Source organism: Neodiprion pinetum, chromosome 1, assembly GCF_021155775.2.
Source record: "Neodiprion pinetum isolate iyNeoPine1 chromosome 1, iyNeoPine1.2, whole genome shotgun sequence".
Taxonomy (NCBI): domain Eukaryota; kingdom Metazoa; phylum Arthropoda; class Insecta; order Hymenoptera; family Diprionidae; genus Neodiprion; species Neodiprion pinetum.
The window spans coordinates 29155142-29172870 of NC_060232.1; the positions used below are offsets into that span (position 1 = coordinate 29155142).

General features: G+C 40.3%; 1 protein-coding gene and 1 long non-coding RNA gene across 10 annotated transcripts in view; one reads left to right on the plus strand and one right to left on the minus strand.

Moving 5' to 3' along the window:
- Positions 1–17729, minus strand: part of LOC124213806 (Myosin-7a binding protein) — a 45192-nt gene that overhangs the window by 18664 nt on the left and 8799 nt on the right. For 4 of the 9 annotated variants that reach the window (XM_046615492.2, XM_046615464.2, XM_046615479.2 and 1 more), the window contains 4 exons: positions 12808–13014; positions 10346–10458; positions 4834–5001; positions 2987–3070 (listed from right to left, as the gene is read on the minus strand). In XM_046615492.2, the coding sequence (XP_046471448.1) occupies positions 2987–3070; positions 4834–5001; positions 10346–10458; positions 12808–13014 (572 nt within the window). Of the gene's footprint in view, positions 1–191; positions 226–2986; positions 3071–4833; positions 5002–5296; positions 5396–5595; positions 6180–10345; positions 10459–12807; positions 13015–17729 lie in introns of those variants that run through there. The other 5 variants (XM_046615471.2, XM_046615484.2, XM_046615510.2 and 2 more) reach the window with 5 other exon arrangements.
- On the plus strand, positions 3962–10351 carry LOC124214017 (uncharacterized). The gene is made up of 3 exons (XR_006882046.2): positions 3962–4745; positions 4836–5097; positions 9401–10351. It is a non-coding gene; the product is annotated as an uncharacterized lncRNA (long non-coding RNA).

Genomic DNA, 17729 nt, shown 5'->3' on the forward strand with positions numbered 1-17729 from the left:
GATCCATTCTCGTCCAACCAATCTCTTTAAAAACTCGGGGAGTTGACGCCTTTCAAACTACGACTTTTTAGTACATGTTTACGCAATGATATGGAAGATTAGTCGACCGGCGTCAAAAAAAAAAAAAAAAAAACGGAAAAGGAAAAACATCTTGCGTTATCTTCAAAGATACGGCCTCTAATGCACGTTACCTGCCATGAAATGGGCCATATCCTGCACATCTACACGTTCACCAAATTACGCTTTGCGTGCGAGGGCGGAGTGACACAGATTTGACGGGTCAACGGCTGTCCCGCGATATCAAATGCTGCTCAGCCTGGGTTGAGATAAGACCAACTGCCAGGTGTAAGCTCGTGTACATGCCGACTTGGAACGTTTATGCGATGCGATAAATGCTACGAGGGCGGATACCGGAGAGAGGAAAAAGAGGGTTACGAGCGATTGGAATTAACCGTAAGTCGGAGTGCAATTATTGCGGTTTGTCGCAAAACCTTCGAGCAGCTTTATCGACTCATTGCAGTCAGTAAAATTGACGCGATTAAATAGGAAAATTGTCATTTTCATCAGAATATAAAGTTTCTTTCGTTGTACTTATAATGCTTATGGGCGCATTTCAGTGACACCGAACGGTGTTTACAAAAATTTGATTGTTAGGTTTTTATTGCATTTTTAGGGTGACTTGCCGATGACATTGATCAGGTATTAATTATACCCATTGCGTGGAAAATTACGATCGTATTATGATGTATTTTGCATAGTCAGCGGAAATTTTTTCTGTTTTTTTTTTTATATTCCCTGCAGCAGTAATTTGTGATTTCCTGAAGCGACGTGCAAGGTCCGAACGAAGATGCAGTTACGTAGTTTTATTACTTGAATGATAATTGCTGGTCATGGCTATTCCAAGATGCATTGGCGTTCGAATGTTTTGCTCTTTCGAATTCAGGTTTTTGTATAAGAATTTACAGAGGGAAATGATGATAATAAATAAAGAAGATAAAAACTAACCGTCCTCCAAAATATAGACATTATTAGTAAGAATTTCTTCTCTGCATGCACGATGTAAGGAGACTGTAGTGTGTAGATGTTATGTTTACCCTTTTTGAATCCTTTGCTTCCGATGAGAAGCCCGTAAGACGGCAATGCCCGTTCAAAAAGGGTAAACATAACATCTACACACTACAGTCTCCTTACATCGTGCATGCAGAGAAGAAATTCTTACTCATACAAATCGGGCACATGAAAACAAATTTGAACTCACTGGTTATGAGAGAAATTAATGACAACAGAGTCAGGGCGGCTAGGTGGTCTAGTGGAGTAAGTCTCCGGTAAAGCATCGCTAGATACCAGGTTCGATTCCTGGCTCCGTCGTTAATTTTTCAAATTCACCAGTTGTTCAAATTTATATATTTTCTATAGACATTATTCTTTCGTTCAAAGTGGACACTTATAGAAAGACTATTAATAGCACCCGGATTTGGTAATGGACTGCAATTAATGTTACGATATTGTACGAGATATACGCTAGATTCAGAGATTGCATCGTTATACCATCAGCTTTGACCTTTCACCGAATTTGCAAAGCTGTCGATCTTCTTTAAAGAAAAAAGTAGCAGAAAGAACTAAAGTTCAAGCTGTAAAAGTTATGCACTTCGTATTAATTATGTACGATAATTGCAAGTAATTCGCTTCGTGAATGATATTAACAGCATCGTTAGGGATTCGCACTTATTGTGAAATGAAGTTGAAACACGCCTCTGACGCCCGGAGCTTGAAATTTGCGAAATTATGAAATTTACTACTGATACTACGGTATGCAAACGTTTTCAGGAGCTTTGAATGAACCAGGCAATATAGATAAGCGGAATAGACTCTGCACGCGTGTTGAGAAAGAAAAAAAAAAAAATTTTCATTGACTCCGCGAAACAATTATTATTGCACTATATGCTACATTATTATTATGGAGCCAGTTTCGAATCCAGCCGGGGTAAAAAGCGCGTCTATTTGCGCTGCGCTTCATGAATTAAATAGGTATTTTGACTTTGACGTGGTTGTTTGATGATTGCGAGACGTATAAGAAATAAAACGCACGTCCTTACAGAACGGCGAGTAATAGGAGGAGATAATTGCCATTTCTGTGTCACATTACGTAATCATCGTGAACGCGTTGCAGACTTGCAAACTTTTTGTCTATCTTTTTTCACTCACTCTTTCTCTCTCTCTTTCGTATCTCTTACTCCGCAGTGTTTAACGCGTTACGTCCGAGAGACGACGGTTGAACAGGCACCGGATCGCTTGATTCTTGAGTACATAAATAAATTGCAGGTGTATGTATACCTCCACGCATGCTAACCCACAGTTATTACACTCACGCCTATTGTGGCAAGACTAGGGTACAAGGTTGTCACTCACGACGTAATATTCCCTTGACGCGGATACCTGCAGTGCATCTTATTGCAATTTCCACCAACTCGACGAATTCCTGTCGTTTGTTAATACTTAGAAAAATAGAATATCGAATGAACAAAATTTTTTGTTCTACACAAGCGTATTGACAATTCAGCGTCGGCAAATGGATATGATCGATTTTGAAGAAAATTATCATTTCAGACAAAATCACACCAAATTTTGCCAACGAAACATAAATTTTAGAGAATAACGAACTTTGCAGTAGGTTCATACTCGTGTAATTAGAATTTAGTTATACGTACGCGTCTCGACTCCATTTTTCTGGATATGCAAGTCTCAAAGTCCGCACGAATAAGATTATCCAATTTTTTACAAGCTTTATGGGGATCAGCCTCTGTAACGTTTGAGGAATTGGAATCTGACCGAAAGCCGAGATAATGTTAATTTTAGCAGTAAATTTCAAGACTCATCGCGTGTAATAAAATTTTTTCAAACACATCAGCTTTCAATTCCTCACTCACTAAAACATAACGTAATAACAAAGCAGCAGGCACGTATAAATGCAACAGTAGATACTTACTACCGATAGAGAGTTGAAGCGCTATCGCCAGTCGTGCTAGGGCCCCAGCCAATGGTTGCTTGTAGTTTGCCACAAATCGATCATCTGCGTTAATATGCGTTAGTGCGATGTTAGTGTTTAGGCATTGTTAATGCACAGCGTTCAGAACAAGCGTTTCACTTGAACTTACACAACAGCACAAGCTTTTATTCAAATTCACATTTTTCATCTACATTCACTTTGTTTTAGTAGAATTAGTAATTAATAATACCGCTAATTGTTAACGTCGTATAATCGTCAGATTATTCACTCCGTGCCGAATCACTCGAACGAAACCTAGTTGTATAAATTATCTCGCTGTTAAAAAGCTATTTATTTCAATTTACTATTACAGGTATAACTAAAAAGTGAGAGAGGGTCATCCGCGTTCGGCAATAACATCGGGGAAAAACATATCTTTTTACCCGTCTGACTGGATTTCTCACTTTTTCATTCAACGTTGATAACACAGGAAGAATGCATCGAGATTATCAAGTCTCGAATCGAGAGTCAAGTGAGAATTATTTCTCGCGACGCGTTAAGCGCGACTCGATCGACCGACGGCTGTAGGCCGACTACGAACTCTACTTTTACTACTTCGCGTCCGAACGGCAAGCTTTTAGCGCCAACCAGCAGGTGGCGTTTGCTGCACATGAGAATTTGAAACTAGAAACTGGTTATCAGCTACAACCGCGGCGCGTTATATCAGATCCAAAAGTCTAGTCACCTCACTTTCAAGGTGAATAACTTGCTTCGAAAAATATCGCAGAAATATCGCGCAATGGAATCGAGAAGCGAATTTTCTTACGCAATTTAGAGCTTATTGCGACCGGTATTCACGGTCGCACCGATCGGAGAAATTTCTAGTATGGTCATTGTTGTGCAGTCGTTAACTATTTCCATTCTTTACCGTTCACCACTTCTGGGTATAAAATTGAAGTTAGTTTCGTAGCTGTAACCAGAAAATCTGGTATTTTTTATTATTGTCATTCGTACTTTGTTTTCACGCAACTATTGTTTGATGTTGGTGCAACAATAAATGAATGACTTTGATCAATTGCAAAAATTTGGTAAAGCGAACAAACAGATTTAATGTTACGTTAATCAGAAAATGTGTAGTATTGGCAACTATAATTACATTAAATAGTCACGAGTGCCACATTTTTTTGTAATTTTAAAAATATATTTAATCCATTGTTGTATCGATACCCATTTCACTGAAATTTTGTATTCGCTATGAAAAGAAATTCGACTTTTCACAACAGTTTTTAGTTTTCATCTCTGTGAAACTCAACAATGCGATAGAACAATTGAATGAAAATAAGTCAAATCACACACACCAGTAGCTTGTAAATTTTTCGATCGTTAGTTCTTTCGCCAATGTTAACTCACCTTGAGAATAGGGTGACTACAATTTAGAATCCGATAATAACTGCATGTTGCAAGGTGATTTCTCTCGTTCAAACACGGCGTCTATTTATCGTCTCTCGGTTAAAATTTCGACAACGTTTGGTGGAAAGTCAGAGCTCCGACCTCCCGTTCAAGGTTCAGGTGTATTCGGCTTAATTTTCGCAAGTCGAATGATACGAGAAACGTTTCAATTGAAATGACAGGAATTTTACTTCGACCCGCGTCACGTGCCGCCGATTAATATTTGCAAATATTTTGAATATCGCCAACGACGGTTGTTGCGACATAAACGCACAAACAGCAAATCCAGGGTGCACTGAACCGGCGGAATGTAAGTATTTCCAGCGAATATTGACGAGAAACGACGGATTGCGAAATTCTCAATTGTAAACATAATTCGGTACAACTGTCCAACTTACAGGCGATGTGATCGTAGAGGCGGTCTATCGGTATCTCGTCGACGTCTCCGACGAGGCCTTCGACTATCCTCTCGACGAATTCTCGGACCCTTTCCACCGAATCACCCGCATCCTCTTCGCCTCCGGCGGCAAGGCCCACGCCAGGACCAACCCCAGCATAGTCCGCTCCTGGAAATTCATAAAACCCAGGAGATTACGTCTCGTCGTCGTAGTGAAATGCAGATTGATCGTTAGATGAAGTTGGAGAATAATTGTAAATCGAAGGTACTTGAAAGACTCGAGTGTGGATCGAATAACGAGGAAGCAATCGAGATAATTGAAATCATCGGAAATCATTGCAAATTGCTTAAAATCACCCGATGGATTAACTTCAAAGAAATCGCAAACGGCAATAGTTTCAGTTCGTAGAAATGGTTTCAATTCACGAACAATCTATTGTATTCGTTTATTTCCTGCAGCTTACCGACTGATTTCCAACGATTTTCCAGCGATTTTCTAGGCGCGATTATCAGTGATCTTTTGTGGCTTCTGTGATTTTCTGTCATCGCCCAGAAGACTGACAAATTATTGGAAATCAATGAAAATCATACGGTGAGGTAGAAACGAATAAGTCGACACCCCACCGTACTGAGTCACTTTTGTCCCGGCCCAAAAAAGCGCGTTGCAAATCGCAGTTTCCATCCTCTAACCGCGTCTTACACCATTTTAAATGTACATCAGATCGTTATGCAGTATCGCCGGTCGAGTCTCTCGTTCACTTACTCATTCGACAGCAGTTTTACTTCTTAGTAGCCGTCGTCGTCGTCGTCGTCGTCTGTTTTGTTTTCTATCTTCCTATATCGACGAGTCTGCATAGGCGAAAGTCCGCCTGTAATACCCGGGAAACGCGTTCAGACCACGACAGTCTAGTAAATCTAGTTTCACGGGATCCCCGTTACCTCGAACACGAAGCTCATTGTATCCACACGCAGAGGAGATATCGCGCGAATTCACACGCGTCGAGCAGCGTTACCCCCTCTTTTAATCTACGATTACTCTCGGTCCAATTTGATTATTATTCAAATTTTGACCCGACGTGCCTTGCCCAGAGATAAAAAAGCTCTTGTATATTCTTCTCCCGAAACCCGCGTCACTCCCTCGCGTTCACTTTTAACTTCACACTCTCGGGACGGTCGGTTTAAGGGTGGTTTTTTCACTAAGACGGGTGGTTGTAATTTCCGAGGCTGTTGGCACCCAAAGCACACGATGACAAAACCCGCAGAGTCAGGCGAGACGTATCTCTTCTCGAGAAAAAGTACTTTTCTCGAGAAGTAACGGAGCACCGGGTAAGGAACAAGATGTTGTCGGAGAGGCTACTGGAGCAGAACTGACCGACTGGTAGCGCGGTTGCGACCGCGGTTTCGCCTCCAGGGAAACTTTGGGATGCTTGGTGCAGCCGCGTCTATAGTCGAAGCTCTGGTTGTTGGTCTAAGTCTAATCGGCGATCGGCGAGGAGTCCAAGACTCCATCGACACCCGGGATCAATCGGTCAGTATTGTCGTTGCGAGCCTTTCGAATGGCCCGCGTGTCAAGGTCGTCCATCGCGGACCACGCCGTTCCATTTTTACCTTTCGCACATTCGCGCAGATTCGACTTATATCTCATTCTTCGGCTGAAAACTTTTCTCCTTCATATTCCATGTGCCGGGATTATATACCTGCCCACTTTAATGGCTCAGTACTCGACGTTTTAAACCGCCGGCGAAAGCACGTCTAATCGAGTAAGTTCGCGGTTACAGTTCTGCTGCTCTCTAACTCTCCTGGGACTATACATACATGTATTACATACCTACGTCAATTCCTTTTACACAACAACGAAAATTCGAACCTTTCGCGATCGTGTACGATTGATACTATTTTATGTCTCGTACACACGTCGCATTGTTAGTGTTACACCGAATCGGCACAATTTCTCTGTTCATCGATTTTTGTTACCACGCCCCCTCGGTTGATTTTCATTCTGTCAAGTTATTTTTATCACGTTTTCATCGAAACACCGTCTGAGATTGTAATACGAATTGCGAAATCACAGCGCGTATCACTCCTCGATTCTCACGATATCGCAACCAGTGGAATATATTCTCTGACAAGTGAAAAGCAGGATTATTAGTAAATCACCAGCTTCTAAACTAGTTCCTACGGAATTCAGGACACCACTGGTTTCCGCTCAAGAAGTCACACGGTTGTCACATATTTTTTCTTTTGTTTTATACTTTTCAGAGAACTACTTGTGACTTTGATTTTTACCTTTGAAAGAAAAGCAATGATCCTGGTTTTTTATATTCTTAGTTTTCGAACCTTTTGATGCAAAAATTCTTGTGATTTATGCATATTCAAATCTACATTTACAGAGGTATCGCAATTTCGCTCCTTCCGAATCGAAAAGTGTTTTGTCTGCACATGAATCTGTGAAATAAAATTCGTTGAATAATATTGAAAGAAAAATTGCTTATTAATCATAAATTGACAGGTTTTATTCAACCATATTCAATTGCTAAGGCTTGCCATATTTTCTATACTACAGGATTCATATTCAAATGAGTAATGTTTCTGGGCGTATGTATACCTCATTGTCACCTGCAATTGACGGTATCGGAAAAACATGTCGGACCGTGATTCAAATGCATTACATTGCATTTGAAGTAGCATCTCTGTACAAAAAAGACGCTACGGAAAAATTATCATCACAATGCGGTCTTACCATATTTGGCAACCAAGGACTCTTGTGTCTAGGAGCCGACGTGAAACCACCATGGCAATACCTTCCTCGGTAAACGGTGTCTCGAACATCTTGTAAATGTACTTCGTATTACATGGATACCCAAGTAACGCAAAAATGGTACGTGGTGCCAATTTTTCGACTCGTATCCTAGATTTTCGCCATGCGTAGCAACGTTTGCGGAGAATGCAAAGGATCGTAATCGTGAGTCGAGTGATAAAATGCCATTGTAGACTAACGGCAACGTATCACGGCTGGCGTAAAAAACTCGAGTTAACGGACCGAGCGTTTCTTTGCCGTATACTTTTGGCTGTTTTTTCTTTTACCCTTCCTTATTTCCTTTCCTTCGTCTCTATTTTTCTTCATCCCAATTACGCTCAGTGCCGATTTACCGCAAGAACAATAACAGCATGGCGGTAACGATATAATGGATAATAAGAGAGTCCATCGCACGATTCACGTACACCGGGATAGAAGCCGATCGTTAAATTCTTTTTTCTGTCGCGGTATCATATCCAAGCGTAATTGGAAATCCTGAAAGTTGTGCCGGTAGAAGATGCGATGAAACCACCTGTCTTATGATTGAGAAATAATGAACCGTCATCGCGTCATCGTCGCGCTTGGATTTTGATTGACGTAACGATCTGCTGATGCATCTCAGAAAATTTCACGTCCGATCCTTCCGACGTTTCGATATTATTACGAACCCAATCGTAATACGTTTTAAGACCGCCCAAGGGGGTAAAAAAAAATTGTCTCGTTAACTCCTAAATCTGGCGTCACAAATTCCGTGCCAGAGAAAGAAGAAAAATGTAGATCAGTTCGGACACCTTGCATCTTTTTTCGGTACAGATTATTCGGTCCTAGTTATGGAATTAATTATAGGTGAAAGCACCGCGGAACAATAACGGTTTGGATGATGAATAAAAGTTACGTAAGACGCAACGGGAATTGTGTAATTGACTTTAATACACAATTACTTGGAAAATCGAGCGATTGGCCGTTTTCTGTGGTATTCGCGAAGAGTAGGCTGAATGATCATTGCGTGGTTAATTTGTTACAGTTCCATGTTTCATGCGGAAAAGCAAACTGACGAGTATGCCAAATGGTGAATCGGGTATCTGATTTTCTTAACAACCGTGCCAAATAATGTGAACTATAAAATCGCGAGTAGGGAAGTAGAGAGAAAAAAATGGACGCTCCGTAATTTTCTGTGTTTGAAAATTTAGACCGTAGGTTTATTTTACCGGAGAGGGTCAAAAAATAGAATGACCACACATTGAAAAGGTCACAATATCGAGTATTCAAACGTGCTAACATCTAATTCACATGATTTCAAAATTTATGATGTAGAAAATCGATGAATGGAAACATCAAAATATCTAAAGGTAAAAACATAGAAGGTATTATATATTTTTACCCAAATTTCTATATCTCCCTATATTTATACATTTATTGTATCGATTCTATGCATTTAGGTTTATATTTTGACCTCTCATTTGATTTTTCTATAATCGAAGTCTCTGCGTTTTAAAATTCTCTAAATTTGATATTTCCATTTCTGAATTATCGATGTCGTCTATTGTGTAGCCATTTTACTCTTTAACCATCGCACTATTTTGTCATCCTGATTACAAATATGTTATCTAAAAAATCTCCACCATCGGAGCCCCAAAGGCGGTAAGTTACCGAGAGCGTACTATAGCGCAAGATGGAGCGAATACCGCGTTTTTTTTTTTTTTTTTAAATTTCCTTCGGCGCCAACGAAGTCGAGTGTATATAATAACAAGAGTTATTTAACATTCTCTAGGTATACGGAGAGACGTACACAGGCGACGGTAGTTCGGCACGTCTGAGGAATTCCATTCGCCAATCAATTCCATGCAGCGGGCCAAATGCTGTCGATGTTTGTCAAGGCAAGAGAACACCGAAGTCAACGGTCAATTATTTTACAACAAGGTTTGCAACGCGGTTTGCCGATCCGCACGCCGAGGAATGTTCCCGAGGGATTTGCTCCAGGTTCATTCTAGGAAGATAAATTATTTAGAGGGAAAGCCGTCTTGTTCCCTGCACACAAACACTGCAGCGTTACTTTTTTAAAGCCCAATTTCCTGCCGCTCCGAAGCTGAGCCCTTCTGCCATTTTCGTCGCCGAACAATTGTTGAACGTTTCATAAACCGCGAGTGCTGTTCAATTTTTGACAATTCGCGATCAACTCGTGAAATTCGAGCTGGCGAGACGTTCACAGATGACTACGATCCGGGTACCACGATTAGGATGGTTCCAAAAACATGCGCTGCAAAAATTTTTCGTTTAATGTGCTTACCGAGTTTATAATTTACCACGTTTACCAAGGATATAGTTAATAATGCATGGTATAAGTATCGACGATTCGAATTTCCGGTTGTATAATATAATTCGTCGTGCTTCATTAACGGGTTATTATATTAGAAAAAAAATCGACGTGATCATTTATTCTTCTTCTTCTTAGTCTTCAGTTTCCGTAAGCAAATGTCAAGGACTTCCCGACGTTCGACATAGGAACATAAAAAAAATGTGAACAAAAAAAAAAGACAAAACGCTCGCGTGTTTTTTACCGCAGGTATAGTCCCGTCGCAAGATTTCGTGTGGGTGCCGTAAATACCGTTAAAATAATCGGATGCCGACGTGGCTAAAAAATTCTTTTTACTTATCAATACGTGAATAAATAAATTGACAAATAGGCATGAAGAAGAATATGGAAAAGATGACAAACCTGCGAGAAAAACCTCGGATTTGGCCGTACTGAACCGGTGAGACGCGTCGTCGTGGTCGGCGGACAAACCGCCAAAGGTCTCGAACCACTTCTCGTTCCTTCTGAGCCACAACCTGCGTCGAGAGGTGAGGCAAAAAGTAGAAAAACATCAATAGAGTCAATAAGCTGTGAGATTGAGCAGGACGGAGGAACGCCGAGGAATCCGATCAAAGCCGGCGGTGGACGAGGTGGGCGAGGAGAGAGAGGAAGGAGCCTCGGGGTCTCAAAAGATCAGTCTACCTCTATACGACGTCTTAGAGATTGGACAAAAATGCCTGTCGATTTGCTTCAAAATTCACATGCGATATCAAATGGGCGTATCGACTAGGTTAATTTTCAGCGGGTCAACGCGTGGCTGTAATATTAATTTGTTGATCTTCGATCCTTTTATCACTTGTTAAATATGTACAATTTGAACTGTTCTTGCGATTGAGTGGAAAAAAAAACAAGAACCGTTTTTATTGTAATACATCGCATACTTGACTTGTTTCCGACATTTCATTTCACGCGCGATTCTCGAAACGCAGATTTACTAGAAAAATAATAAATTAATTGCTGTAAAAAAAAAAAAAAAAAGAAAACCGAAACTCTCACCACTCTTACAATTATCAAATGAAAACGAAGAATTCACTTGCTCGATTGTAATGGACTTGTTTGATTCGACCCATTGTACCTTTGACACAACGAAACATTTTATTGCCATATCTGAGGCAATTCTTCAGGCTTGCACACTTCACGCGTTTAGTTGAAAATCCTTTATACAACTTTTTAAAAATATGGTACGGGCGGAAAAAAATGCCTTAATCGCATGTAAATTATGTAAGTATCTCTAATGATTAATATATAGTATTGAAACAAATCAGCGTTGTTTTTTTGTCTCAGTCTCTGTCTCTCTTTGTATTAGGAAGCGAAGTAATCTGAGATGCTCGATGAGCGGCCATAAAATTTTCTTCTCAATGTCGTATAACATCATCTATGCAAATAACTGTGTATGTGTATGAATATATATATATATATATATATATATATATATATATGTATATATACATCTACAGACAGTGGTTTTGCGCACTAGTCAATAGTTCTTGTAATAATTACAATAATTCTTTTCTTCTAACTTGTTTTTTGTCGTATTTCTTTCTCGCCTGGTTTCTCATTTCAACAGTCTTCCTATCACTGGCTGTTTGCCCTCGCCTCCGGGGCTTGGATGAGGATATCTAATAATAATCTACTTGGTCACATCCCTGTCCATATTATCGATTCTGGCTTAGCAGGTTACTAATTATACAGCGGTGTACAGCGGTAATATTGTAATTTAAAAACACGTAACTAGACTTACATACATATAATAAATTTTACGGATAGATAAACCGCGATCAACGCTTGTATACTCTTTTGTAATACCTATGCCTGTCATGCAGATTGCAAATTGAAACAAAATACGGAGATAAGAAGCTGATAATGCCAGTGGATCGCGATGCTGTAACAGTACGCATGTATTTTATTTTAAATGTACCTCTGCGACAGACTTCTGGTAAATCAAGGAATCACACAAACCTGCATTCATATACATAGTGATTAAGGCTGCCGACCAATGACCCGGACCCACACTACGTTAAAACTCTGGCTGCAATAATGAGCGTGAGATTACTAGCCAGTATTATGATCGACGAAAGCCGGTGTTTCGCCGATTAAAATAGATTCGCCGATACTTTCGCTCGTTGGTATAACATTATTAAATGACAATTCGCAAATTACAGTTATGCTGAACAATTGTATATTTTCTTTAATGTATAGAGCCTAACACTCATTTCTGTAGCCATGGGTATTAATCCGAGCGGCTGGAAACCATTCATCAAAACACCGGTCGGGCTTCCCTTGAAATCAAAACAGAACCGCATGCGAACTTCCTTGCTTTCCTACATGTGTATTAAATCTCCTGTATAATCTTGTCGTAACGAATTATAGCAAGCATATGAGATTATTTAAACCTTTGCTATTTTGAAACTGCTGAAATTTGCATTTTTGTTCAATGTTTCAATAAAATCTTACAAAATCACTTCAAATCACACGATATTCCGGAAAGTTTGAAATTATGTGATTGAAATCGAATTTCCGATACCTTATTTCACGCGCATTCAAGCGCTCCGCCCCTGATTTTACAAAAATTATTTTACGTACAATGATATTCATAAATCTATCATAATTTCGTCTGCGCCATTGACCGTAATAATTCTACAAAACCGGTAGGATCTCCTTCAATTCGATGAAATTACTCGTAAATTCGAAAAAATGAACAACGTCAAAAAACGCCACAAAGAGTCACGTTTACATGCGGTTCAAGAGATACTTTCTCTATAGATTCGAAGTCGAGGCTTGAGGAGAGGATTCGGGAATTAAAGATACCGGGAAGATTGTATTACTGCAGTAACCTCCGCTGATGACAAAACAGGCAATGCCAGGCGTTGTCCGGGGTGTCCCAGCGGGAACAACCCTTGCGGCAAACGCGGGATCCGCACTCGCCGCAACCGACGCCGCGACCTACGACGAAGGGTTTCAGGCAGCAGGCGCACCGACTATCGTCTAGAGTCTGCTTGGTCTTCTCGTCCTTCGCCTCCTTCGCTGCTCTCCTGGGGAAAGAGTGAAAATTATCAAAAAATCGACCCTCGATCCTTCGAGTTGGGAGCCAAAGAATTTGCCCGGACTTTGATGTTTTCTGGACGTGTCGAACATAGCTTTGCACCTCTTCCGTAGGTAGGATCGCCGTGTTTAACGTTTCTTTTGTGTTTTGTAAAACCTGTTCTCGAGAAAACTTTGAACCTCGTTCGTATATCGTATTTCTTGATTATTCCAAGGGTCAGAGTTGCGACGTTTTCTCAAATTTTTTACCACATTTCCTGTTTTATCAAAGACGCAAATTAACGACAAACATTTCTCTCTCTCTTTCTTTCTCTCTCTAGTGGTTACGTAAATATGATCGTTGTATATATTATTCAACTTTACACTAATAAACGAAGTAGAATAGTCAGAGTTTCAAGCACGCAGTTTCTTGTCACACTCTTTATTTCTTTCATTCTATCGACGATTTGGCGTTAATTTAAAGCTTCGTAAGTATCGATACACATCTAGCGGGTACGGTACAATGAATAACGCACAACGCAATAAAATATCATTCGATTTATTATTCTCTTTGCATATATTCGTGAAAAATTATCAACTAACGTTCGAATTATTATCTATTATATATTTCTGCAGGTGATTAGCATTCGCGAGAGCTCGCGCCTCCATCCATTTACACTTGCCATTTTCGTATGGTTAAAATTTACCGTTATTTACCATCGGATTTCCTCGTCTCCACTTCCTGAACCAGAGCGGTCAGTGAATAATAAGAACATTCGGAGATACTCATTTCGTACATACAATTCTCGCCGAGTCCAACAACGATGCAACACGCGTTCACCAGCGGTGAAATAAAAACGCCAATTAATCATTCGTAATTCGTATTCATTACATAATGTGCAAGACTTGGTAGTTAATTTATTTTCTTCTCGTACACTTGACCATGGGTATAATATTCGTGTAATAATAACTTTTGACGAATAGCGAGGAAGAAAGGACAAAAACCGAACAAAAAAAAACATCGCTTGCGTCGACGAGTCTCGGTCAAAAACATCATATCAGTCCGGATCACGTCTTTCGTACGATCAAATCCGTCATTCGCAAGCTATTCCAAACGATGTCGCTAATCTTCTCGGTCGAAAAATACGGCAGCTGATCTGGGACCGGCGTGGCTCTCCTCCTCTCTTTCCCAATCGGCAGTGACAACCTTCACCACGACCACTTCTATGGTTATGAGGAAGAATAGCACCATGAAAACGGCCATGTTGTACTTTTCCTGACCAGTGACCACCCTGTCATCCTCCGTCAGTAGCGTCGAAACGATGAAAGAAACGTGGACGAACATCTTATCGCTGTTTAAAGACGTTCAGTGTGATGGTTGCTGGGAAAATAACTCGGCTGGCATCTGTGCAAAATGCACGCGGATAACGAACGTTAATTGCAAGACAATCTCTTAGCAACGGCACCGCACTGCACTCACTCTTTCTTGTCGCAAACTGGCAGCTTTACACGGCCGGAATTGAATTCTACTGATTTTGCGCCACAGATTACATCTATTTAAATATGGATGACCCTGCCGTCACCTTCGCCAACGTTTGCGGGCGGAAGAAATTTCGCAGACGTACCTTGGCTGCTTGAGAATGAAAACTGGTTTATATCCTCGAAAAAGTGGGGGTATTTTTCTCCAAGGAAAGGCATAAAGGGGTAAAAGACACAAAGAAACAGCTCTGAATTAGGAATTAACTGGAGTCACTCAATTTTACGCTGTTTTTTTTTTCCTCTTTTTTTATACTTTTTGTCCCTTTGTTATCTCCTTTTAATTCAGCTTGTATGGATTCCTTTCACAAGACGCACGAGTGCGACTCAACTCGCATCACCGCACAAATCGCACACTTTATTCCTGCTCGATGTCCGTAATTTCCAGACCACTTGTTCTCTCTCGCGTGTTTCATGAAGTTCAACCAGAGATAAGCAAGCCTATATCGCAATCCTTGACTCTCTGAATCACGAACAGGGCTCGGCACTAGCTGTTTGTTTTCACGACCGCTTGTGCGAAAAGCGATTCGCTGTCTTCCGGTATCATTCAACCACTGCGCAAAATATTGTTGCGATCTTCCGTATTTTTATTCGTGCACAGTCGTCGACTAGTAAAAGGTAAAGTGGACACTTTGAACCTCGTTTTGAACGTGAACAACTCGATTCTACCCAGAGACCGTTGTTTGTAATCGCAGTATCTTATCTGATCCCAGGTCGTCACACACGGCGATTCACAAAATAATTATAATTACATCGCACTTCGCAAAGTTTTACAATTTTCACATGCGCTTTGGATATTATCGAGGTGCACTGTCATGCAGTTGATGTCACAGAGTACGCGAAATTCGATGTACGCACGAGCATGCTTCTTCGCAAGCTTGCAATCACTTCTTTTCGCCGTGCAATCGTCGTCGTCTGACAAAAACAGCGATAAATCGTTGAGGTCTGCAAGCCCTCACTTTGGTTGATATTTTAACAATATTTCGCGTTATTTTCCATATACGGACGCATTTCAGATGGCAACTGCATCGAGCAAGGCAGGGTATAAAGGAGGAACGAATGGTCCGTTGGTTTGTGCAGGACTGCCCGTTTGAAAGTAACAGTGCTCATTGGAGGGAAACTTACTCGCTGTAAAAGGAGGAGGCAGAGTCCGAAGTTATAACAAGCAACATATAACGTGATCGGTTATGTCATAGTTTTAATGCCAGTTCAGTTGTGGGTTCTCTCGCTATGAAGAGAAAACTTTCACTCGATTCAACCGTCGTCCCTTCCTCTCGTTCTTCGGGTTCGTTTGTTTGTTTATTTATTTTTTACCGACAGCGTTCATGCACCTTATGCCAAAACTATTACGATGACGCGCCGCAAATTAATGTTACATCGAAACTCGGACGATAGACACGTTTGTGAAAAATTGAATCACTCTTTTTCACACATGTCGTTCCATGTAACGGTGCAATTTCGTTTACTTATCGATTGGCGCAAATTGCATCAACGACTTTTCACTGTAAACCAATATCATCATATTTCGGTGGCTGGTTTATTTTCATATTGCGATTTTTATCCGGTTTCTTCGACAAAACTAAAATATAAACGTTTCATGTGAAATGATTGCGCTTGAAATGCTTGCACGTATTTATTTACAATCAAACTATCGTTCTCTGTTAAAGACGTAAAGTTTCACAGCCAGTTCATGCGGGTAATAAATGCTTCAAGTCGTATTTCAGTAATAAAATATTTTAAAAATATATGATTGTTGCAGAGGTAGGTGATTACGCAACTATAGATTTCTGAAAAAACTGATTTTTTTCGTAGTTTAATGTAGGTCATTAACTTGATGAGTAATACATTTTTCCTCTATGGGTTACTTTGAACTCCAAACCTGTTATGCATAATTTTATCGTACGATTTCAAGTTTAATAATTCACTTTCAATGGCAAACCGACTATCCTTTATATTTCTACAAATTCGTAATATGCATTGTCATCGATGGCGCGTATGCGATTCGCAACGTTGGTATTTTGCAAAATTCTCATCTCATAGCGTCTATAGCGCAGCAGTGATACACCCGGTGATTAATAAAACGCCGTCGAATAACAATGGGTGTAGAAACGTTTGTCTTAGCGAGACGTTATTCTTCCGCGGAACGGATACGAAATTTTTGCGGTGAACAAGAAAATAAAAAAATAAAAAAAAACAACAAATAACGTAATTTGGAAAAATTGCGTCACCTGATATAATACGTGGGCTGATCGAGATCGATGCAGTAAAACCTTTTCGCCTTCGGCCTCAACACGTGAAGCGACCGTTACTCAACAGGCTGTTATTCAATAAACATCTCTGTTCCACTTTACGAATTCTTTACAGGTCTCGATTTCTCTACGATCAACGTTCGTTACAGGCGTATATAACACATTCGTGTGATACACCTGTGTGTGCCACCTATTAAAATTTCGTAACCGAATAATTCACCGCCGCATGACATAACATCCATGCAACTTTGCTGGATTCTTATTGGAGGTATTACAGTACTTGGGATAAAATTAATATCCGTGCAGTCTTGTAACGTTTGGTTGCAATTTCGTTCGCTGCAATCAGAAGCGCGGACCAAATTGCAGGTGGTTGAGCGAAACGGGTTTGAAAGCTGGAAATTGAAGGTTCGTCTGAATTTTACTAAACCTGTTTTATTCCGGTGTATCGAATGTCACACGCGCAGCATGCGGAAAGTATCCCATTTAAAGAAGCAAACGTGCATCATTCACCTCCTTTCTCGACGCTAATCTCAATGAAAAAAGCTCCACTACAGAGTTCTGGAATTCGAACGCGCGAACGGACGCGAATTAACTCGCATCCGTGAATAGCGACAAAATAGGCAGTCGAAGCTGCCGGTTAATAAGCGCGTGAGAGAGCTGAAAGTTGACAATTAGAATGATGCCACGCGCTTCTACGGCCCGCACGAAACTTCCCAGCCTTTACGATTATTACATATACGTTTGCCTGAATGAAATTTCGTTTCGCCATTATAATTTCAGGCATTGTCACTCAAATTTATTACTAAGAAAAGTTAACAAATTTTAAGAGATGAAAAATACTCGTTTCAATCGGATCTATTCAACGAGTCCAATTTAATTGCCAACTGAAAACTCACTACAGAGTTCTTAAATACTTCTATTTTTTATCATAACAAAAATAT